This window comes from Emys orbicularis, chromosome 16 (genome assembly GCF_028017835.1).
Source record: "Emys orbicularis isolate rEmyOrb1 chromosome 16, rEmyOrb1.hap1, whole genome shotgun sequence".
Taxonomy (NCBI): domain Eukaryota; kingdom Metazoa; phylum Chordata; order Testudines; family Emydidae; genus Emys; species Emys orbicularis.
The window spans coordinates 26374885-26400009 of NC_088698.1; the positions used below are offsets into that span (position 1 = coordinate 26374885).

Below are 25125 nucleotides of genomic sequence, written 5' to 3' on the forward strand. Positions count from 1 at the left end.
ATCGATATGAATAGCCAGGTTATTTGGAGGACATCACAGGAGTATTAATGCATCTGACACTTATGTTTTTGCTTTTTAAAAATCCTGAATATTCAAAATGTTAAAGCATATTTGCAATGTCCAATCAAAAGGAATTCCAGAAATATTCCTCCTCTGAAAACTGTCTTTGTCCAACATAGTGTGGGTGGCTGTGGACCATTGTATTTTAGTCAACAAATGGTCCTAATTCATCCCTTGCGTAATTCCTTTGATTTTAATGAAGATACAACAGGGATTAATATGGCTCTTTGTATTTTGTTTGCCCATAGGTAAAGCAGATGGCACGCTTTAACCCATTTTCTTGCTACTGATTAACAATAACGAATGATCTTTCTTTAAAGAGCATAACATACTCAGTTTCTCTTATTCAGCTTCCATGCTAGTAATGCAAACGGTTTTCTTACTGTGCCTTTAAGTGGTGTGGCCTGCCTAAGGGAGTTGTGGGGGTGGAAGTAGACAGAATCAAGTGGCTACAGTTCTGCAGAGGGAGATTCCAGAGGAAGTGATAACAATGGGTGCATTTTGCAGTTTGAAGAATTTGTGTGAATATGAAACTTCTAAAGTTGTCCGTTTTCAGAGCGTTTCCTATGGGAGTTTGAAATGGACCTTCCATATGGTTGTCTTCCTGTATGTTTGGTAAGTTAAAAGTGACTAGATGAGCAAATGTGTTTCTTATGTGGGTGATTGTCTGCATGCTTAGGACTCAGCCTTCAACAAGTACAGAGAACTTTTTCACTCTGTGCTAGAGGACCAACATAAATCAGTTGTTTAGCTGTTTTTTAAAGGCTGGTCAGTATTGTATGGTAACGGGAGGGAGGTGGGGTGAGTGGGGTGAGTGGCTATTTCTTTCTTTCCAAACAACTACACCTCTACCTCGATATAACGCTGTCCTGGGGAGCCAAAAAATCTTACTGCGTTACAGGTGAAACCGTGTTATATTGAACTTGCTTTGATCCACCGGAGTGCGCAGCCCCCCCCCCTCCCCCGGAGCACTGCTTTACCGCGTTATATCCGAATTCATGTTCTATCGGGTCGCGTTATATCGAGGTAGCGGTGTATTTAGCTGGAGTGTGATAGCTTTATATTGGCCTTAGATTTTATAAAAACTTGTTTTTACACCATGCAAATATTAGGCCAAGTTTAAGTTGGCGGTGACCCTTTAAGAATAACAGTAGCATACGGAAAGCCTGATTTTACTTGAAAGAGAAGCCTTTCAAATTGACCTTTTAACACATGAAGATGACAGTAAGCAATTTGAAGAGACTTGTAAGCTGCGATTGGTACTGCTTTTAATGGGTCCCTTGTCATGTGCCCTTTGCACGAGAGGGAATGCAAAGGGAGCTGTTTCAAGCCCCCTTGAAATTAGTGGGGAACTTTGCCATTGATTTCAGTGGGGCCAGGATTTCACCCTAATAGTCCACAACTACACTATACAATGTCTCTTACATACATCAGTGCAATCCCATCAGAGTCAATGGGATTGCGGTGGTATCACTGAGGGAGATGTTGGCCTAACAAATGCATTCAACGCATGATAAGATCCCAAATTCCTTGAACAAATTTAATATGGCTTTTAATTTACAGTACACTTTTTCTAATAATGATGCCAAGAAATGACTGTCATTTCAACCCGTTTCAGTGGGTTCATTTGTGCTTTCCATTTTGTTTGGTTAGTTATGTGCTTGTCACTGACAAACGGTATCAGAAAAAGGACTCTGTGATCAGCTCAGTTCATACTAAAGTGAAAGGAGTAGTTCAGACTGACTCAAGAATCTGGGACACAGCCGAATACACTATTCCCATGCAGGTGAGTCTCAGTTTAAGGTCAGCGCAGCGTCCGTCTTCCATTGATCAGTGCTGTTGCTTTGCTGGCATGTGTCTTTGTCCTACTGCACAGTGATTTTAACATATCGACGAGATGCAGTTGTATTTGTGAGCGTGAATTAAGAAGGTTGTAAATTAGAAGCAGTAACTTTTAAGCATGGAAAAAAATATTTAAAAATGTCTTTTATGGGATTTTAAGAAACTTGATGTTTCTACCACAAGTAATTTTTGATTTTAGTAAAAGAATGTGTAGGAAAAAATTCAGTCCTGGTGTAATTCCACTGAAGTTAATAGAATTATTCCTGATTTACACTAGCATCACTGAGATCCAAATATGGATCCTTCACCAGTTTTACAGTGGAAGAACTTTATTGAGTTCAATGGAGTTACTCCTGATTTACGCTGGTGTGAGTGAGATTAGAACCAGGCCCATGTGTCTTTAGTGGTGTCCTTCCGGATTAACACAGGGGTGACTGAGATCAGAACTAACAGACTAACACGGCTAACACTGAGATCAGAACTAGCAGACTAACACGGCTGCTACTCTGAAACCTGAGATCAGAATGTGGCACATAGTATTTTATTGAGACTTACTGTTTTCTTTTCTCTCTGTATAGGGAATAGACTCTTTTTTCGTGATAACCAACATAATTATGACGGAAAACCAGTTTCAAAGTGTTTGCCCTGAGGTAACTGCATTTTGTAAGTGATTTCCCACCTGCATAACGTAGCATTCTTTGGCAGAAGTAATCCATAGCAGCCGCAAATATTAATTAGTGGCTCATGACTATGGCAATTTTGCACAAGTGAACATTGCTTTGTCTTCCTCTGCTTCTTTATTTCGTTCAGCAACATGCAACAACTAGTCTAGTTACACTCCTTTTTTCCCCTCTGCTCTTTTGCTTTTCCTCAGTGAATCAACTGGCATTGGTGTGATGTACCACACCAAAGACCCTGCAGCTAAACGTGCGCCTGGGTCACACTCTCCCCATGCATTTGTGCCTCTTGTTCAACACAGTTGGATTCCCTGCTGGTATAAAGTGCAACTAGGAGGACCAGTGGGGTTAGAGAATTGTTGCCAGCTTCTCTGCAATAATCTGCTGTGCTGTAATTCTAAGCTTGATCATGCTTGGGTCTTTTTCTTTTATCTGTGGTCAAAATTTGTAGCCACTTGCAGTTCTCCTATGCGTTCATTCATATAGTTATTAGAAGAGACCTGAGTTCACAGCAATGAGTTGACTGTCATTGGCTACAGCGTGTACGTGCTCTTAACAAACAAGGAACTAAACAATCCACTGTCAGACTGGCTTGGTGAGACTCAGTGTTCGCCAAATGGAAAAGGATACAAATGATAGGGAAAGAAATGTTACTGCAAACCAAGGAAAGTTAAAAAATCAAAAGCTACCAGAGGCTCTTTACCTCATCTGTTCTGTTTTACAGTTTTGATGTATAAAACAAATACAGTAGTTAGTTAATAAATAAGGACCAAATTTGTATGGACAGAGACCTGAGGCACAGAGACACAAAAATGCATGCAGATTTAATCACTTTCATCACAACATAGAGACCACACTTGTCTTTGCAAATCAAGTATTTGCACATGCAACTGGGTATTTAGATAGGCAGTTGTGATCATTGGGTATGAAAATGTGGGCACACAAATGCATGCACATTTTTGAATGTGCAAGCTGGCCTCAACTATTAAATTTTTTTTTTTTAAACAAGCATACATAAAACCAGGGCTTTGGAGCGGAGCGCAGAGCTGGAGCGCGGAGCAGCTCTGGAGCAGTGGAGCTGCAGGTTTTTGCCTGGAGCTGGAGCGGAGCCGGAGCACAGCTCCAAAGCCCTGCCTAAAACACATATCAATCTACTCTTGATGAGTGTGAAACAGACAGAAATAAATTCCATGCCACTGATAGACATAGCAATATCTTACAGTACATGTCCAAGCTTGTCAAAAGATTATATTCTATTCTCTGTCTGTACCCTAAATCACTGATGCCAAAGCATCAGAGTGATACCAGAGAATTGCAGAGAGAGAGAGATGGATGATAAAAAACAGCCTATTTGCTATTTGTGCATTGAGGGGGATTTGATGAGGAGAACTCAGCAAACCTGCTTATGTTCTGCAGGTCTATATGGAACAGGACCATGAATATTTTCTTGAATTCTTTTGTGGCTGCAACTTGAATCCCTCAGAAGCCTTTGGTTTATTCTGATACTCAGTTTTTTAAAATATTTGATATGTAAAGTAATTAAATTGATTAATCAAAATCCTCAGCTGCAATCCTATTGGCAATGAAGGGAGAAAGTGGCATGGGTGTAAGCAAAACTGAATTTGATGTATTGTCCCAGAAACTCAGGGCGCTTAGGTACAACTTCCTTGCATTTCCTATATCATTGGTGTGTTTTTTTTTTAAATCAGATTCACTGGACAAATCAATCCATGGGCTAACTCCAGTGAAGCCAAGAGATTACACTTGAGATGAATTTGTCCCATTCAGTCTTTGCTTGTACTGACCTTCTCAAAAACTGAGGTCACATTAAGCACCATGCTGAGTGAATGGGTTACGGAAGAGGGCTGCACTTCCTCTGTTCTGCCTCTCGCTTTGTGATTTCATCTTACTGTTTGCCATTTCTGTGCAGAACATTTTACAATAGCAATAGAGAGGTAGATATTTTTAATGGTCTTTTATATTGATGTCTTTTTCAGTACCCCATTGCCAAAGCTGTCTGCTCTTCAGATGTGAGCTGTGAAAAAGGACACATGAACCCCCAGAGTAATGGTACATGGATTCCACATTCAGATTTTAAAACTCATAGCAGGTGGTGAAATGCAACTGTCTTTTAGTTAATAATTATTAGATGGTTAAAGAAATTATGAGGTACCAGTCTTGGAGAATTTGCAACTGTAGAGCCAAATTCTGCTCTGAGATATACTGGTGCAACACCCACTGGCAATTGTGTATGCAGATCTATCTGACTAGGGAGATGAACTTCCAAGCACAGTGGGTGGTGAGGAGGGAGGCATAAAGACAAGAGTGGGAGATGGAAACAAAAGGAGCAACAAGGAGAATGACATGACATTTGTATTCACTCACCTGGATTTTTTCCACCCTGTGGAGAATTTTAACAAAAAGGTGGGAATGGGCGGGGGGGGGGGGGGGGCACAGAAAGGTGGATGTAGGGGGGGATGCAAATCAGATACCACATATTGAGCCCACTCCTGCAGTGCTTTCTAGGGTGTAATTCACATTGCAGTCAGTGACAGTTCAGCATGTAGAGTGACTGCAAGATTGTAACGATGCTGGTTCTGGTGGGACACTTCTAAGAGTGTCAATTCAGGACAAATTGCTTAGAGCAGAGCAGTTACAGCCCAAAGCTGGAGTTCCTTTACTATTAAGGCAAACCAAACCAGCCAAACAGAGAGGACTTTGGTTTTACCCCACTGGCTAACCATAAGTCACACAAGCAATTCCCTTAGACACTCCAGTTTCCCAGTATCACCACCAGTACCACTCATTATGGGGATGAATGGTTATGAAAACCAATACCCCAGTAAAAGAAAAAGGTTCTCCCAATCCCAAAGGATCAAGCCCCAGACCCAGGTCAATACACAAATCAGATCTTACCCACAAATCACGCTGTTGCCAATCCTTTAGAATCTAAAATCTAAAGGTTTATTCATAAAAGGAAAAGGATATAGATGAGAGCTAGATTTGGTTAACTGGAATCAATTACATATAGTAATGGCAAAGTTCTTGGTTCAGGCTTGTAGCAGTGATAGAACAAACTGCAGGTTCAAATCAAGTCTCTGGAGTACATCCACAGCTGGGATGGGTCATTCAGTCCTTTGTTCGGAGCTTTGTTTTGTAGCCAAGTTCCTCCAGAGGCAAGAAGCAGGATTGAAGACAAAATGGAGGATTTTTCAGGGCCTTTTATATACTCTGCTCTGTGGAAGATCACAGCAGCAAGATGGAGCCTGGAGTCACATGGGCAAACCACATGTCCATGCATGACTCAGTTCTTTACAGGTGGCAGCCATTGCTCACATGCTATCTTGAACATCCCCAGGAAGACTTCTTATGTGTATTGGAGTCTTCCAAGGTCTATTGTCAGTTAAGTGTTTCTTGATTGGGCACTTAACTTGCAAATTCCTTTCTCAAGAAGCTGACCAAATGCTTTACTAAGGCTACTTAGAACCAAAATACAAGTACATAGCCAATATTCATAACTTCAGCTACAAAAATGATACACACATACAGCTAGCATAATCATAATCAGCAAATCATAACCTTTCCATAGACACCTCACACAACAACCTTTGTACAATATTTGCTGCAAATATATAACAGTGGTTGCAACAAGGATCTATACTGTTATACTTCATATTAATAATGTCACAAAGATCAAGCTCTATTTAAGGCTATGTTGTCTTTGATACCCTCAGAAAGGTTAATTAGTTCTAAACATTTGTCCTACCTTCTAGGACACTGATAGCTAATAGGAGTTGTCTCTGATGGTGTAATAGTTAGCTTGTGTTTCATTGTCTGAGTGACATCTTGCTGACAGTGCTGTGGGGTGAAGTTCTTGCTCTAATTTGCTCATATTGTTGAATTAAGCCCTACAAACTCTTAAATATTGTTACTCCGGCACAACTATGGAGAAAATCCTTCACCCACATCCAATGTGCAGTATTGACAGGGGCAAGGGGAGGAGTTAAGCACTGTGCTTGTGTAGTGGAAGCATGGATCTGATAACCCCTCCTACAGCTACTTCAGCCCACAAAGAGGTGCGAAAATCAAAACCTTGACTCTGAGTTTAAAGTCTCTGTCCTACCTGTGTGTAGAGACCCACCAATACTTTGAGACTGTTTATCCAAAGGACTCAGTCAAACCGTGTGTGAGCTCAATAATAGCAAACTTTTCTTCTGTTCAGGAATTCAGACAGGAAGATGTGTGAAGTATAATGCAACAATTAAAACCTGTGAAGTCTCTGCCTGGTGCCCTGTGGAATCAATGAAAGGTGCCCCAGTGTAAGTAAAAGTGTTCACATTTTTATGTAATCAATAAGGGCCGGATCCTGCAAGACAATAGGATCTGACGGTGCTCAGCACCTGGCAGAGGGCCCTTGGTACCTTTGTTTGTAAAACATTTGTTTCCAACCCAACTTTTATTATTATTAACTCTTATTTTTATAAATTAAGTACCATCAATTTGCTTGTAGCGGCTTCTCTTTCTCTCTGATCTTGTGGTGAAGTAATAAATCCAAGCTTGTGACATCACAGTCTGTTGCCATGAGAACAATTCTAGATGTCACAAATTTGTCATGGATTCACTACAGGCATTTTGATAATTAATGAGGATGGCAAGGAAAAATGTGGCAAACCTGATAAGTCTCATGGGAAACATTTGCTAATTCTGACTGTGGATCAGTCCAAGGGAAGTCATGAAAGGCCTAGTGCTGGTAACACGTACAATTGGGTTGAACTAAGCTCTATAAAATATACTGGAGTAGACTATAACACCTAGTAGCTCTCTTCCACATCTAATTTGTATGATCCCATGATTGTAAAGTGTTCTGTGATGTAAGGGTTCCACTTTAACATGTAGTTACCCATTTGTATCAGGCAAAAAATGTAAATATGGTTATAATAAAACATTTGATTTCATTCACATGTGCAATGCAAAAGTATTCTCCACTTGAAGCCCCAGGATATAATATTGCTTCTACCAAACCCTGATATGTAGCAGCTTTTGAACTATGTCTCTTGTACTAAACTAGCCCTTGCTGCTTAGAAAAGATATACAGGGCAAATTCTCTGCTAGAGTAAATTGGTGCAGCTCCTTTGACTTAAATGGAGCCGTGCCACTACACTAGCCGTGTATTTAGCCCATGATATGGTTTTGCTTTCTTCTCCCCTCACTACCACTGCATGTGGTTTGGTAGGCTTACCCACAGAGACTAGGCTAGTGTTTAATAGTCCACCTGCTGAACTGATGTGTCCACACCACAAAACCCAGCAGTCCAATGAATATTGATTTGCCCACTTGTTGGCAGTTCCAGCGGAGATACCAAGGACTAAATAGGCCAGGGAAACTAAACTAAAACTAAACATATCCCAAGGGGTCGGCCCTCCAGGTTGTGAGGCAGGCACAGGGGAAGCTGCCAGTGCTGTCTTTGCTCCATTGATAGAGGATCCCACGATTGGCTTAACTCTTCTCTCCTTGAAGTCAGTGGTAAAAGTCTCATTGGGGGCTGAGGCCTGAGCCCTTTTGAAAATCCCACTTTAGGGCTCCAACCCCGCATGCTGCTGAGTACTCTCAATTCCTATTGGCATCAATGGAAGTCAAGGCTGGTTAACACCTTGCAAGGTCAAGTCCCAAATTCACATAAAAAATCAAGAGATTTCTTGTGACGGTCATGCAGGGCAGCTTAATGAACACCCACGTTGTTAAACCTCTTGGTTTTGTTTCAGTGTAACTGCAGTGAATATTTAATATTTTCAAACGTTGCACTGCGCAAGCTGGTAGCTGCACACAGCAGTAAAGAGATTTTGCCTTTATTTACCTTGCACAATTGGCAGAGTGTCCATATTGTTGTCCAATTTTCCTCTAATGTATCAGCGATTGGTCAGTGCCAGGAGACCAAAACCGATGAACCAATATTCGGAGCCAGGATGGCAAATCACATGTATGAGAATTCTTCACAAAATCCACTGGCAAGAGTTCATGGCAGTCACTAAATGGGTAATATGAGTGTTTCTCTGCAACTTGAATGAATAAGCGAAACAACCTGTATGGAAGTCTGTAGCCTGGTGCCTTCAAATATCGACTTCTGGCAGAACAATGCTGGTTCTCAGCTATACCCGCAATTGGCTTTTCTGTGCAAGTTCTGTTCATTATAAAGAGCACTTCCCTTCCCTTCCCTTCCCTTTTGTGATGGTTGAAACTGAACAAAACTGTAAACTTCTTGTCAAGACGCTTCCCTTTCTTTTGTTTTGATTGGTCTCCAGCTCTGTGCAATGCCAGGCAAAGTGACCTGGATAAACTTACCTAAGGACAAATGTTTACAGCACCCTCATAGAAGAGGTCTGGAGAGATTCCCAGGTGTCTGTCCTGAAAGCATAAGCAGTTTAAAATTTTTTGATTAATCTGTTTTTAGTTTGTTAAAGTTCAACATACATTATTCATTTCTTGACCATTATAAACTGAAGACTGGTTAGAAATTCTAATTGTTCAGATGATGTCCCAAAATGTTTAAGTTTGGGTTGCAGCCAACACCTGCTTTTTCAATTTCCTTAGGAGACATGCTGAAAAGTCTGTCATTGACACTGTCTCAGCTTGCTGAAGTATTTCCTGTCCTTGCAGGTCTTTGGCTCAGAGACTCTGCTGCTAATACAATGATGTACTAAGGAGAATGCTCTGAAGTACTGTCCTTTGGATGGGTCGCTGCTTCAGGGACCATTTGTGCCCACCTGTGGGGGCTTTCTAGGTGAAAATCAAAGCTCTCCTGGCCCATTTTGAAAAGAGAATGGGAGAAGCCAGTGTCTTGGCTGACATCCTCTCGCAATAAGTTATTTTTCAAAGCTAATTTTGTGCTGGTGCCAGGTTGACAATGCTGGAAGTTGAATTCCTCTATTTTCCACCAAACAGGGATGACCTGGGTAGTAGCAGAGCAAGCTTTCTTCACATGGTCCAGCTGATGTGACTGAACTCTGACCTGGAGGGACACCTCCATGGAGGAGAATGTAGTTCAACATCTCATTTTTATAATCTGTGCCATCTGTCTACTGGGAACTGCAATGAACACACCAGCTAATTTCCCATAAGCCACAGCCATCACATGATAACATCAGTCACTACTGATCAATGACCAGATTTCAAATTAACAATCCCCTATTATTATTTATTTGTATTACAATAGCATCTGGGGACCCCAGTCAGAATCAGGCCCCATTGTGTAGCTACTATACAAACAAGTCTAAAAGACAGTCCCTGCCCCCAGAGAACTGACAATTTAAGTTTATAAGTAAAACCAAGAAAGCTATGTATTCTATTCTCAACCCCCTGAGCCATCTAACTCATTATTCTCAGTATCATGTTCTCCTACTGACAATTTCCCAGGTAATAGCAAAATAGTGTAGCATTAATTGATGTATTTAACTAAAGGAAGATAGTTGGTTTAATAGCTTTCACTGTACTTGATATGTTCCTCTTTTAGGCCTGCCGTTCTGAAGAGCGCTGAAAACTTCACAGTGCTAATAAAGAACAATATCCACTTCCCAAAATTAAATCACACTGCGTAAGTGCAAACATTCATCCATCTCCTCTTAAAGAGCAGTTCTACTCCAAAAATGAATGTGTAAATAAAGCACCTTCAGTCTGCAGCTTCTCTGTGTATTTAGGGCTGTATCTGCTATGCTGAGTGACAAAAATCAGGTTTGATTGCTCTTTATTTTTAACCTTGCAGGACCCAATACAGCTATAGGACAGTGAGACGGACTCTATTCCTTCTCATGCATTAGTAACAAAATTACTAAGTTCTAATTGGCTACACCAGGGTAAAACCACTGAAGGCATAGGATAACATAAGTGTCACTGAGGGCATAATTTGAAGAGAATTGGGTTGCACGGGTGTCACTGAGGGAATAATTTGATCTGCAAAGCCTTTGTTACTGGTGATGATGCCCAAGAACTAAAGGGCCCAGCTTGACTCTCAGACCCCACGTGGAATTTGCAGAGCTGATAGTTACAAAGTCCCCCCATATTCTACTAATAAACTGAGCACATTTGATCATAGGTGCCAACTTCTACTGGCACCAGTGGATGCTCGACCCCTCTCTGCCCCTGGCCCCGCCCCAACTCCACCCCTGTCCTGCCCTCTCCCACCCCCATTCCAATCCCTTCCCCAAAGTCCCTGCCCCCTCCCTGCCCCTATTCCAACTCCTTCCCCAAATCCCCGCCCCGGCCCCGCCTCTTCCCTGCCTCCTCCCCTGAGCGTGCCACGTTCCTGCTCCTCCCCCCTCCCTCCCGGAGCTTGCTACAGCTGTTTGGCGGCGGCAAGTGCTGGGAGGCAGGCGGAGGAGCGGGGACACGGCACGCTCAGGGGAGGAGGCAGAGGAGGTGATGAGGTGGGGCAGGGCAGCGAGCTTGGCTGCCGGTGGGTGCAGAGCACCCACTAATTTTTCCCCGTGGGTGCTCCAGCCCCGGAACACCCACGGAGTTGGCGCCTGTGCATTTGATACAGGTTCAGGGACGAGCAATGAGCAGGGAGCCCCTCGATAGCATTTGTAGATGCTTTTTCAGGGAAGAGCTCACGTTTATGTTTTCAAATAACTTGTGGTTCTTTGCAGAAGAAACTTTTCACCAAAATTGAATATTTCGTGCACATTCAACAAGATAACTGCACCAGCCTGCCCAATTTTCCAGCTGGGAGATATTCTCCGAACAACAGGAGAAAATTTTTCAGAGATGGCAATTCAGGTCTGTGGCATGATTTTTGTCTTCCATTCAGAATACCTCCATAGTATTTCTTGTTCATTTTAATTGTTAAACGTTGCAAACAATGGAATTGTTCCAGTTTTAAGGGCTGATCCTGGGAGGTACTGGGCACCCTCAACTCTGCAGAGTTTAATGAGAATTGAGGGTGCCGCAACATCTTCTAGGATTGGGCCCATATTGATTTAATACACGTTGGATTTCATTGTCAGTAGTTAAACAGTCTTCTCAGGCCAGTCAACTCTTCCTCTCCGCAGGATTCTGTTAAAGGGCACCTTGAGCCATGTATTCGGGGGAAAGATTCCCCCCCACCTCCGCAAATGTTAGGCTGGCACAAGAATTCTTCTGACGACCTAGCTCTGTCTACACTGGGGGTTAGGTTGGGTTAATGACGTCTCTCAGGGGTATGGATTTTTCACACCCCTGAGAGAGAGAACCATGGCAATGTAACTTTTCAGTGTAGACCAGCTTTGAGGGTCTGTCTTCGCTGCTGTGAGAGGTGTGACTGCAGCATAGACATAGAAATACCTGTGCTAGCTTTGATCCACCTAGCCCAAATAACAATAGCAGTGAAGTCCTGGCAGCACAAGGCTAGCCACATACTCAGGCTCCCATTGTGTAGCCCGGGTTGCTGCAGTGTCACTGTTGTGGTTAGTCAAACTAGCTAGATCAAAGCTAGCTTGGGTGTATCTACAGTCCCACCTCTCATTGCAGTGTGGATGTACCCTAAGACCATGTCTACACTATAAACTTTTGCTGCCACAAGTTATGTCGACATACAGCCGGTGCAGTTAGTATGTGCGCATGCAAAAACCATTCTGTGCACGTTAAAAGCAAGTAAATAAATTAATGGAACAGAAGTTAACAAGAGGAAGGAACATTCATGTCTATTTTCACTAAACTTATAGCTACCATGCCTCTCACAGGTCAGTATACATGAAGCAGTGGTGGGCCTTACAGTCCCCTGGTGTGGAGTGGTAGGGGTAAGGATGCAGCCCCTGATGCCATGTGGAATGTTGACGGGGGTTTAGGGAGCTGCTGTAATTGAGTTCTCCACGCAGTGCAAAGGGAGGTGAGCCTGTGGTTGGTGACGCTGTAGGTCCACAAGAGTCTGCAGCATCTGTGTTTGCTGCTGGAGAAGCCCCATTATGTCCTGGTGCATCTTCCTCTCCTTTTCCTGCTGGGACTTCTTGGCCTTTCTCCCATCCACTCTTCATTAATCAATATCATTAATACAAAATCTATAGATCAGGCTACGATTGTCACCAGAGTGGTCAGTGTCAGGCTTTGTGGGACAACTGCTGGAGGACTGTTAGGGTCAGTTGACATAGTGTCTACACCTGTGCTGCATTGACCTCAGTACATCTACCATGGCTCAACACCACTCTGGGAAGTGGTGTTACTGCGTTGCCATAACGGGGCACTTTACATCTGTGAGAGACAAATTTAAGTGTAGACATGTGCGCAACTCGGTCAATGCAAGGCGCCTTACGTCGACCTAACTTGTAGAGTAGCTTCTGCCTCACAACGCCTCTGTAAGATTGATAATTACAGATGGGTGAAATGGAGATACAGAAATATGAAGTGATTTGCTCAGAGCCAGAAACCAAACCCAGTTCTCCTGAGGTCCCAGTCCGCAATACCATCAAAGCTGCAACATTCAGCTCTGGATCCCAGATCCCCTGCAAAATTAATGGGAGTTTGCGTTTGGGATTTTAGTTTGAGCCCATCTTTAGCTTAATTGAATGAAATGGCAATCAGAAAGTGGCAATGAAGTTGGAATTTTTGTTGGTAGGATGAGAAATTGGCCAAAAAATAAGAGATGCCTTAAGAATCTGAATGAATTCTAGCTTGTAGCTAGTTTGATCTGTGCAGTTAATGAAGTCACTTAGAAGGAAGTCTTTGCTAGAGGTAGAAATACAACTTAAGTATAAGTGTATTTATAGGTGTGATCCTGCCATTGGGCCACGTTCAAATCTCCTCTGATTTCAATGGGAGTTTGGTGCACAGCAATTTCAGAACCAGGCCTGGCACAGTCTTTTTTTTTTTGTCGTGCTCCTGAATGCATTTAAAGTGTGTTTTCCCTTTCTGTGTCAAGGGCGGAATCATGGGCATTGAGATTAACTGGGATTGTAACCTGGACAAATGGTTCCACCGCTGCAGTCCAAAGTACAGTTTTCGTCGCCTTGATGACAAAACGACGACTGAATACCCTGGTTACAACTTCAGGTAAAAGATATTTTTAAAATCATACATAGAAAAGCAGTGTATTGTCTGTATTGCTTGAGTGATATGGATGTGCAGGTGGAATCAGGTAGGTGGAAACCGAGGGGTTTGTAGCTAGAGTGCTGGAGCCCTGGCTGTTATTCTTGACTATGCCACAGGTTTCTGCTGTGATCTTTCTTTTTTATAATAGCCAATGTTGTACTGATGAACCTAACTTGCATGCACAGTTACTACAGTTGCCTGTGCATTATCAGTCGGACTTGTCACACACACAAGCAACCACTCATGCATGCAACTGGTCATTTGTGCTTGCATTTACCGAGGCTATGTGCATAGTTCTAGTGAATGTATGTGCAACTTAAGATCCGAATCCTGCAAGCTGTTCCATGCAAATGGATCTTTGTTTCCGCATGGAGCTCCATTGAGTGAGGCTATGTATAGCACAGGAGTCTGCCTGCCTGCCTGAAACAGCTCATATGATCGGGGACCTAGCTGTGCACACACTGTTCTGAGCCTGACCCCGAAAATCCCTTCTCTTTCCCCCTGGGTTGTAGTCTTCCTTTATTTGACTTGTGTGTGACTTTTATTACGTTGTGGGTTTGAATGGAATTACCATCGTGCTTAGGAGCCCCAGCCATGGGCCAGCACCCCGTTGTGCTGGGCGCTGTACAAACAGCGGTGGGGAGGGATAGCTCAGTGGTTTGAGCATTGGCCTGCTAAACCCAGGGTTGTGAGTTCAGTCCTTGAGGGGGCCATTTAGGGATCTGGGGCAAAAATCTGTTTGAGGATTGGTCCTGCTTTGGGCAGGGGGTTGGACTAGATGACCTCCTGAGGTCCCTTCCAACCCTGGTATTCTATGATTCTATGAACACAAAACAAAAAGAGCTTACAATCTAAGACAAAAGGCAACAAGTGGATACTGCCAGACAGACAGATAGACAGACGGGGGACCACAAGGAAACCATGAGACAGTGCGGATCAGCATGGTGGGCAAATGGTTTCAGTGTGATGGAATGCTAAAAGTGTCTTATAACATTCAATCACTAGATGGTACAGTGTGTAACATACCGTACCTGAGCAGGTAACAGCCATACCTGGCAGTGCATTAAAATATCTTAAAGAGAATACGTCTTGTGTATCGCTCTCCATGATGGGCCCTCTGTGGCCAGTCCAGATCTAGGACTGAAGCCTAGTAGCAGCTTTCCAACCTACCGTGTGCAAGGAAGACATGACATGACATGAGTAAATGACACCAGCGCCCTAAGTGTTGTCAAATTTTTGTAGACATCACAGAAGGGTTTTGAAGGACAGCAAGGTTGCTTTGTGAATGTTTATATTTGTTATCAAATGAATGGGCAGTGCACCTCGGCAGGAGGGCACTTTATAAAGAACATTATTTGAATATATAAAAACACAGATCTGTAGCGAGATCGTTTTGCTACAGTTCAGCACAGTTAGCTCTGCTCAAGGGAAGCCCAGCCCTGGCATTGTGGAAGTGTGGCCAGTCAGGGCTTAAGAAACATAGAATGGCATGCCTGTTTGGAGAAGTCATGTGATGACTGGCTAGTGCTACTTCTGTTCATCAGTTGCTTCCATGAGCATTGAAAATCCCCCACCCAACCCCCACCACTTTCTCAAAGAATAAAAAGAAAGGAAGAAGAGCATTTGTGTGCAGCAGTTTAACATCAACAATGTGTAATTTAAAATTACAAAGCAGGGAAGTGAAGATTAATGGGCAGTGAGTCCTTGGATTGGTTAGATCCTAATAGCAAATTGGCCCATCTGACAAGACTAATTAAAACAAGAAGAAAAAGAAACCCTGCACAAAATCCACTTCTTTTCGGAGCATGCTGTTTTTTCCAAGCACATTTACAATTTTGAAGGAAAAAGTGCCATTGTTCTTCTGAGAATAACTCAGCCCAGGATTAATTTTTTCCTGGTGAAGGGGCTGAATTCTGCTCTCAATTACACTGGTGAAAATTGGGAGTAATTCCACTGACTCCACTGGAACTCCTCCAGATTTGCACTGGCATAATAAGGGAGACCAGAGTCTGTCCCACAGGCACTCTTTTCCTGTGCACATGTCAGGAGAGCTTTTTCTGTAAAGATGCTGCAAAACCGTTGCACATGTCAGTAAGATTTACTTATATAGTGTAGCTGCATTGACTTCAGTATGACTACTCGGGTGAGTAAGGGTTGCAGGATTGGGCCCTGCCCTCAACTGATTGTGACTGAATCAAACTAATTTTATATGTGGTAGAATGTCACATGGCAAAGTGCAAAATAAAACATATTAAATATCTTGTGCATTCCTGGGTAGGTCTGGGGAGCAATAGGTCCTTGTAGGATGTCCAGGGAGCCTTTGTCACAGGAGAGTGAGGCTACGTAAGGGTAATCCTAAGGGGAATACATTTCAGGGACCTTTTTATCATCTGAGTGAGGATAAAGTTCTGGAAGTCAAGTTATTGTCCAAGGCCCTGACCATGCAAACTGTTCTGTGTGGGTGAACATCAGCGCCTGCGTGCAGCTCCGTTGACTTCAGCTGAGTTTCAAAGGGAGTTTTGCCATAGACTTAAAAGGCATCAGGATTAGGCTACAAATGCGAAGCACCATTTGAGGTGCAATGGGCCACTGCACAGCAGGTCATCAATGACGCTCTTAATATATCAAATCAGAGCACGAAGCTGCTGCAAAGGAGAAAGTTTCTGTGACGTCCTCAGCAAATGTAAAGTGACTTCTCCTCCTGGGGATAGAACACCTGTGTGTGGGGAATACTATCTGATCCTGAATACATAGGTAAAACCTGAAAATAGAACGTCACAGAGCTGCAGGCATCAACGCAGGCTCAGCCAAGTGCTGGCCAGGAAAACATGCCTCAGCTAGAGATCATAGAAACATTGAACACAAGATGTTTCGTGTCTGTGCAGCCAGGAAAAGCAGAACCTATTACACTGTGCGTTGCTGAGTGACTCACTCACTGCCTTAAGAACAGATCTCAGCAAAGGGGAAGTTAATGAACACAAGCCATGGAATGCAGATTAAAAGCACTTCAGAGTTCTGCAGAACTGAGATGGGAGGGAGCGGTGCTGCAGCAGGTGGGACTGAGTGAAAGCTGGCTGATGGCTGATTTGCTGGTATCAAGGCGATGACAGAGACACTCACTGCCTGCCATGTACAGCTTTAGGAAACATTGTCTTTTTGGGTCCTACCCCAAATAGGAGCAGGTGCTCTCGACTCCCACTGACTGCAGGAAGTGGGTGGCACTCAGCACCTTGCGGGAGCGGGCCCAGCAGTTACAGGCAGTCCTGAGATTTCTGACGAGAAACTGCTGTGCTGGGTAAAATGCTCCTCGAAGTGTGGTGCTTGAATGCTCAGGAGCGTTGGGCCAAATCCACTGCTCCTGCCTCAGTTTTTGTTCAGGCCTTAAACTTGCCCTGACAGCCATTTGCCTGACTAAGGATTGTGTAAAAACTGAGCCCAGGGGCCAGTTGCCTCCCTCTGAGGGAAGACCCATGGGAGGGGCTAAGGGAAGAAATTTGCATAGGATTCCTCCCATGAACAGACCACGGGGCCCACACATCGATTCGAGGGCATTAGCAGGAGGCCAGGGGCACCTGTGCAAAGACCCTTTGCCTCTGTGTCCACCTAGCAGCCCTGTGTCCCCCTCACCCCAACTCTCTGGCACTGGGGCTCTACCGGAGCCATGCTGACAAGGCTTCCGTAGCCAGCAGCTGCCCTTGGGTCCTGCCTTTCAAGGGGTATCCCCCACGTAAAGTGGGAAGCAGGAATGACAGGAAGATAATACAGGCTGGGTGGGGTTGTACTACTTCTCTCTCGGGAACTCCTCCTGCCTCAGGTGGTTGTTCTTGCTTGGATCCACAGAGACTAGGGTGAAGGGGAAACAATGCTGCTCAGCCGTCCTGCTGTGTCCTTGGCAGCATAGTCACTGCAGTGCAGCATGAGTCGCAGAGCAGTCTCCTGATTGGATACGTACAAGGAATTGAGGGAAGCATACTGCAGAGTTCAGCGACTCCCTGGTTTTGGTGCCAAATCCAGCCAGACCCCCACCTCCGCAGTGAACCCACAGAGGGGCTTCTATGAGATTGGGCACCAAACCATGGAGACAGCCCCCCTGCCCCTCTTTTTGCTAGCTGTTTTTGGGTTCCAGTGAGTTTGCCTCCTCTCGGGTAGAATATGGCCCGTGGAGAGCAGTTCCAAACTGGATTGTTGGGTCGTTCAGTGGTTCTGGCAGACGTGGCTCTGGATACTGATGAGGGGCAAGATTAATTGAAACCTGGGAAGGAGGGAAAACTGTATTTCCCTCGATGCTTTCATGCCATCTGTGAGATGAGCAATTAGAGAGCAGAGGACTGAGCTGATGGCCTGGCATTTGGGGCCATTTCCCATTGAGCACCACCTGTTTTTACCAGAGATTTTGGTTACTACACAGGAGACTAACCACTAAATAAAATCGGCATCCGCAGTGACATTGCGACCTTGAATTACTTTCTCTCCACAAAGCTGACACCTGTTTACCCCACTAAAAAAATTACAGTCAGAATTACTAGGCTAAATGAATCCACAGAGAACACACATTAGAAAATACTGAAGTAAACTGATCAAGAACAGGACAGTGCTTTCAGCAAGAGCCCAGCGCACTGACATGAGTGATACGAATGTTAGTATTGGAGTTAAGATTTTAATGTCATTGAACATTTCTCAGTAAGTCTCTCAGCATCAGGTGGGAGCGTTCTCTTTGTTCTATGTTCACAGTGTCCCTGTTTGCTGATCCTTATGCTGGTGTTATCAGTGGAATTTCTCATGGTAATTGACTTTGGGGATGAGGAGAAGGAGTGTTGTGTAGTGAGTAGAATAAGGGGCCGGGTTTCAGGAGTTGTGGGGTCAGTTTTCTCACTTCTGCAACTGAGGTGGTGTGTGACCCTGTCCCAGGCAGCTACATGAGTTATAAAGCTGCCCTTTATCCCTGCAGCTAATACTCTCATAGATGCTTTGAAACAGAGCAGCAGAAAGTGACTATAAAAACCAGTGGAAGAAAGGGACCCCAAGAGCTCAGAGTAGGTGCAGACAACACAGCGGTAAAAGCACTGGTGCCTGGGAGACACTAGTGTTCCCACCATTGCCAGCTGCTAAAATCTTCCTGGGTTTTTCTTTCTGCTTTTCCCGTAGGTGACTGCCTCTCTAGAGCCGCTAAAAGTAACCCTTTGATTCAGGACAGCAGATCCCTTCCTGGGCATTGCTCTGATTTTTCTAAGCTGGGTGAAATGCTGTTCATCAAAGTGACCCACAATCTGTGGCAGCACTCCTGGGTCCTGGGAGAGGAAGAGCTTTGACTTCTTGACTGAGGGTACAATACTAAACAGGCAGAGAGGGGAGGAGGCAGTAGAACCAAAACCCCATTTTATTCTCTAGCCCAGAGGCATTGAATTCCCCTGACATGATGCATGGATCCTTGTTTGGTTTTGACAGATTCGCGAAGTACTACAAACGGCCCAATGGGCAAGAGGAGCGGACGCTGATCAAAGCCTATGGGATACGATTCGATATCCTCGTCTTCGGCACAGTAAGTGCAACCCTGTTTTCTCATCACCGCTGCAAACCTGTCTGCTTCCAAAAAGAAATGAGAATTTCTGGCCCTTTGGCAAAAATAACTCCAGTAATAACAACGGTGTAGCCCTTCCGGGAGGCAGCACTGCCTAGTGATTACAGCATAGGACCGTGGCAGGGACCTGGTTACGATCTTGGTCCTGACAGTGATTTTCTGTGTGACCTTGGACAAGTCTCTTCCGCTCTTTGTGGCTCAGTTCCCCTGCCTGTAAAACGGAGGCCGTGCTTGGTGCCTACGGCAGGGTGGGGCTTGTGACACTTGCTGTTCGTAACATGCACTGAGGTCACTGGAGGGGAGGTGCTGTAGAAGGGCATGGTTTTATGGTTACGTACTGTCCCTGGTAGACAGTGTTTGACATCTACAAAGCACTACGGAAATGAAGGGCCTGATTTTGCCAGTGGGGGTCCCAGTGGGAGGGGAGGATCCTGGGCACTTTGCAGGATCGAGTCTTATCAAATGAATCTTCAAACAAATGGCAGGACTTGGCCTTGCCATGCTGTGGGATCAGAGATCAAGGCTTGGTCCCTCATTCCCGGCCTGGCAGGTACCACCCTCAGCTCCGAGGATGAGGGAGGAGGGGGATAATGCCCTGGGGCCCTTGTTAGGGTGGAACGATGTACCTGGAAGGGAGCGCTGCTTCTTTCCTGCTGTTGGAGGCGGAGGGGAAGGACGCTCCTGCTGAAGGGAGAGAATAGGTGAAGTGGGAGCCTTTGTGCCATTGCTTAATATTGTACAGATGAGGACTTGCTCCCTGTCTCTGGTTCCCCTTTCAGCTGGGAAGGAGAGCTTGGGGAAAGCGACTGGCTCTGATTGGAAGAAGACAAGGGATCCTTCCAGCAGGAGCTAGCACGGCTAAAAGGGAACCCTTAGTTCCCAGCTGGGTGCAGCAAAACTACCCTTTAATTTAAACACATTCCACCTAGTTAGGTGCTTTAAGTCGGATCATGTCAGAAGAGCTAGAAATCTTGCACATGACAGCAATTTGGCTGGGCCTGATCATGCAGCAATTGTTGCCGTTCTTCTGCAAACGGAAGGAAATTATCTGAATTCTCAAATGACTCTCTTCTGCTTTGCCTAAGGCTGGACGGTTTAACAACTTTGAGCTGCTGGTGTACATCGGGTCTGTGCTGTCCTACTTTGGCTTGGTAAGAGATTTATTTCCTGTACTGATGGAGCTGCTTCGGGAGACGCAGTCTCATTAAGAAAATGGAATCACTGCTCACTTTTGTTTTGCATGCAGGCTCAGTTCGTTATTGATTTTCTTATTACTTCATACACTTATCCCTGCTGCAAAGCATCCATCAAGGAATATTACTTCAGGAAGAAGTGCGAGTCTGCTCTGGGGCCAAAATGGGTAAGGGATGCAATTAGCTGCTTAAAGTAGTAGGAGAATCCAGTGTATCGGGCCCTTCATTGTGTCTTTCATCAGCTCTCTGTGGATTTGTTCCCAATACACCGCTGGTCTGAGTTCTCCTGCCCCCAGTGCGCACCTTGCAGGAATGGGTTGCATGCTGGGGAGTGGTGTGAGTGCAGGAGCGGATCTTAGCACTGCAGGACTCCTTGCAGCTACACAGAAAAGTGGCCAATGGGTCCCTATAGTTATGGGTCCACACTTCCTCCCCCAGCCAGCCATTACCCAAAATCCTTCAGGCAGGGGCCTCTGGGAAACCCCACAGAGCTGTGCTCTGCAGTGCATGGAAGCTGTGGACCCAAGGCCTGAGCCCTCTGAATGCTGCTCCTCTGCACAGGTCTACTACAGCCAGGACCTTTGACAGCTGCAGGAGGCGACAGCTGCAGGAGGCAGGTTTCACCCTTTAGAGAGCAGTGGAAAGATGCTGTAGAGCAGTGGTTCTCAACCTATTTACCATTGTGGGCCACATATGCAGCTCTCTATGTGTTATGTAGGCCACATGCACACAATATATATGCGCTACCTGTATGGGCCTGAGGATGTCACATGGGCTGCAGCTGTGTAAGGATTGGGTCACGGGTTGAGAGAGAGGCATTCCTCAGAGCTTCTCCCCCTCCCCCCCACGGTTGAGGGCATTTGCATGAAAATAGTTTTGTTTCTCTCAAGTCCATCAGCTCCAGTCCACATTCAGCTCCAGAGTCTCCTTCTCTCTAGAAATTCATGCTGCACACATCACTGTGGCATGCTGAACAGCTGAACTTCTAGGCTGGGATTTCAAAGGAGTCCAAGGGAGTTAGGTGTCCAAACCTCAGCTCAAAAGCTTATCTCTAAAGCCTTGTACAATCCATCTCTCTCCTACAGCTCCAACCTCCTCTCTTCCTGCTCCCTGGGCTAACACCTGACTGTTCCCTTTGTCTCCCTCACCTGCTCCCAATGCCCGGCCTTCCTCCATGCTGCCCCCTATGTCAGGAACAGCCTCCCAATGAACATGCACCTTCAGAGAGATTTTTATCTGAATAAGGAATGCAGGATCTGGGCCCTGAGGACCCTAGTTATGGGTCAAATCAATACAGTGTAAATCCTGAGTATTCTAAATAAATACTCCAGCTGAGGATGCTAATGCCTTTTGTTGCACAGACCCTGATGTACGTGTCATATGTTGATGACCCGCACATTATTCTGGTAGACAAACCGTTGAGCACAAGTCTGCAGAATGTTAAAGGCGAGATTGTTCAGGTAAGTTCAAGTATTTACTGTTATGACTTTTTGTGGATTTATTTCCTGAGTGACTTGATTTTGTTCTTCCTAAGTTTCTAGCTAGGTTTTGGAAGGGCCACGCTTGTGATCCTGGGAAACGCCTGAAGTTGACTGTGTTGGGAACTCGAGACTGTTTTTTCTAGAGTAAAACTAAAAGATCTCATTACCGCCCAGTGGGTGTCCTTAGGCCTGCGTGAAACAACTTGGGGTACATCTACACTGCACTAACAAACCCATAGCACAGAGTCTCAGAGCCTGGGTCAATTGATTCGGGCTTGTGGGGATAAAAATAGCAGTGTCGACTTTCAGGCTCAGGCTGGAGCCCAGGTTTTGAGACTCTCCCCCCTTGAGGGGTTTCAGAGCCTGGGCTCCAGCCTGAACGTCTACACAGCAGTTTTTAGCCCTGCAGCCTGAGTCCTGTGAGCCTGAGTCAGCTGACCCAAACCAGCCGCGGCCATGCCACAGATCTTTTATTGCAGTGTTTACATACGTAGCCCAGCTCCCATTGGAATGGGTGTTCCCATCACAGAAAGACAACCATTATAATTGGCACTCATTGGGTCCCTTCTTGGCTGTCTCTGGAGACAAACCAAAGACCATGAAATTGACTTACCCATCCAGTGCTAAAGATACATAATACAAGGATTAAGGAACATGGGCAGGGAAGTATGGGGGAAGTTTCTATTACTATTGCCTGTGCTGTGACTGCTATGTGGAAAAAGGACTCCTGTCACTCACCGTGTGTCTCTATTATCCTGGGACTGACACAGTTACAACTACACTGCATAGAATCCTGTCACTAATACAGTCGATCACGGGGTATAAACTTACAAAACAGATTTAAAAGAATATTCTGATCCTGTCCCATATAGAGTGGGAATGAACCAACAGCTCCCTGGGTTTGTTCCGCATTAGGATTCAAAGCCAGTAACCATTTGTTTTCCTGATCTGCCTCTTTACTGTTGTATTATACGGTCCTGCTGCATTAAATGTGAAGCTTGAGCAATTAGAATCAAATCGGGGAATACAGAGGGATTCTCTAATGACAGATAAGTGCAGATGTAGACACAGAGCAAAGTAAATGCTACATTTTCTTGTTTTCACCCTGACTCCTCTGATTATGTGTTTGGAAATTTTAGTTGCCGAGAGACAATGGGGCTTTTACTGACACGACCAAGCTCGCAGCACAATGTTCCAACCGGGTCCCTGTCTTAGCAAAAGCCCATGAGATGCAACCCCTTAAAAGCGAAGGGCAAACTTCTCCATCCCACGACCGCCCTTCTTGGTGCTGCTGTGGGAAATGCCACCAAACACAGGCTTTCCGGGAGCAGCTCTGCTGCCGAAGAAAAGAAGGGTCATGCATTACAACCTCGGCTTTGTTCGAGCAGCTCGTTCTTTCCAGATCAGCACTGGAGTTTATCCTGCTTTACAAAGAGCCCTTGTTGGACTTGAATTCTGAGACCCTCAATAACCAGCTTCGTCACTGTGCTTACAGACAGTATATTCACTGGCGTTTTGGCTCTGCTGAGGTGGAGAGCAGTGCCCTGATACCAAGTTGCTGCAGGTGGAAGATCAGAGAAACGTATCCCAGTGAGGACGGCAAGTATACTGGTTTAGAGAGGAAGAACTAACCTTTATTAAGCCTCTATTATATAGCTCCAGAACCACAATGCAGCTTATTTCTCACAGTTAAACCCCTTCATTTATCTCCGGAGACATTTTTAAAAGAAAAGCATATGATTTCTCAGAATCCACTGCCGTATGACTGAATTCCGTATTCTGTGTTGTTAATGAGGCAGTATTAGCTAATGATTAGTGCAGGAGGCTGGGAGTCAGGAGTCTTGGGTTCTGTTCCTCACTCCACCGCTGACTCTCTCTGTGACCTCAGACAGGGCACATAGCCCGTAGCTTTCAAATCTTGCCCCAATTTTTGCATGCCCAGTATTGGACACCTTGTCCCTGATGTTCAGAGGTGCTGAGTACTCAACATTTCAGCTGAAAACTAGACTGCACCAACAGCTACCTCAAGGTGAGAACCCAAACATTCAGGGAACCAAAAGTAGAGGACATTTGAAAATTTGACCCTTAACTTCTTGGTGTCTCAGTTTCTCCATCTGTCAAATGGGGATAATACCTACCTACCTTAGTAAAAGGCTTTTGAGCCTTGGATGAAAGATGCTTTAGAACTGCAGAGTATTCTTGTTTGCTCAGGCTCAGTCCTGCAAATCGTTATTCATGTGAGTTGTCTGTAGTCACACAAGCAGTCCTAAGGTCCGGAGAACGGTCTTGCAGGATTGAGCCCCTTGAGGGTGTATTTCATGGACAAAGTCATGCACAAACGGTGTGGCATTTCAGATTCTTTCAGCTTTGTGGTTGATCAAATCTGTTACCAGCGGAAACCAGCTCACTTTGGTAACACAGGAAAAGCATTTGTAACCATACAGTTATTATGTAGATAGTGCCCCTTTAAGCATAAACTCAGGAATTGAAATGGACAACTTTTTTACTGCCTTTCTACCTTCTTTTCAGAAGCCTTGGATCAAATTCTGCTGTCATTTACTCTGGTGCTAATTCATGATGTCATCGGGATGGTATCTGTGTAACTGAGAGCAGACTTTAGCCTCATGTTTGCTCTAAGTTCATGTAGGGCTACATACCGTCCAGGATGCTCAGTTAGCTTCCCAGTGAGTTGCATAGCAGTATGCAGTCTCAGGGCAGTATATATGGCCCTGAGACTGCAAATAAATGATGGATTAACTTGTGCATTGATTCCTATTTTTTTCTTGTGCTTTGACTCAAACTCACTAGCTGTTTTTGTAGCAATGCGGCAAGAAGGATATTAATTAGTATATACTGGGCCAATTTCAGCTCTGCATTATTGTAAATCTGCGCAACTCCATAGTTTGTGGTTTTAATTTTGTACATATTTTTAAAACCGGTGTCTGGAAAAATATTCCAGCTCTAGTTGCATTTCCAATGGCAGTATGTATTAATTGCACTGCCATTCATGCGGCAGCATCTCATTGCAGCTATGGCTTGGGATTGTGTTATTTTTGTAATGTTGGCACTGATACATTTCTGCACTAATATATATTGGTTAGCACTCTTTCTTTGCTTTTGGAAATACTGATGTCAGAACATGGAGTGTTTGTTTAGGACTGTCTTTTTAAGGACCTGTTAAATACATTCTTCTGCTCATTCTGCAACCCTTTTATCTTGCAGTCAGTTTTGACTGAGTTTTT

The 25125-nt window shown here is 44.6% G+C and overlaps 1 protein-coding gene across 1 annotated transcript; it reads left to right on the forward strand.

Annotated features, from left to right (window-relative positions):
- The first annotated feature begins 550 nt into the window (after positions 1-550).
- P2RX7 (purinergic receptor P2X 7) lies at positions 551-23514 on the forward strand. The gene is made up of 13 exons (XM_065417870.1): positions 551-675; positions 1714-1846; positions 2481-2552; positions 4577-4649; positions 6802-6898; positions 10087-10167; positions 11219-11348; positions 13462-13592; positions 19077-19170; positions 20295-20360; positions 20456-20569; positions 21764-21862; positions 23023-23514. The coding sequence occupies exons 1-13, from the start codon at positions 551-553 to the stop codon at positions 23512-23514; spliced, it is 1707 nt and encodes a 568-aa protein (XP_065273942.1).
- The last annotated feature ends 1611 nt before the right edge of the window (positions 23515-25125 follow it).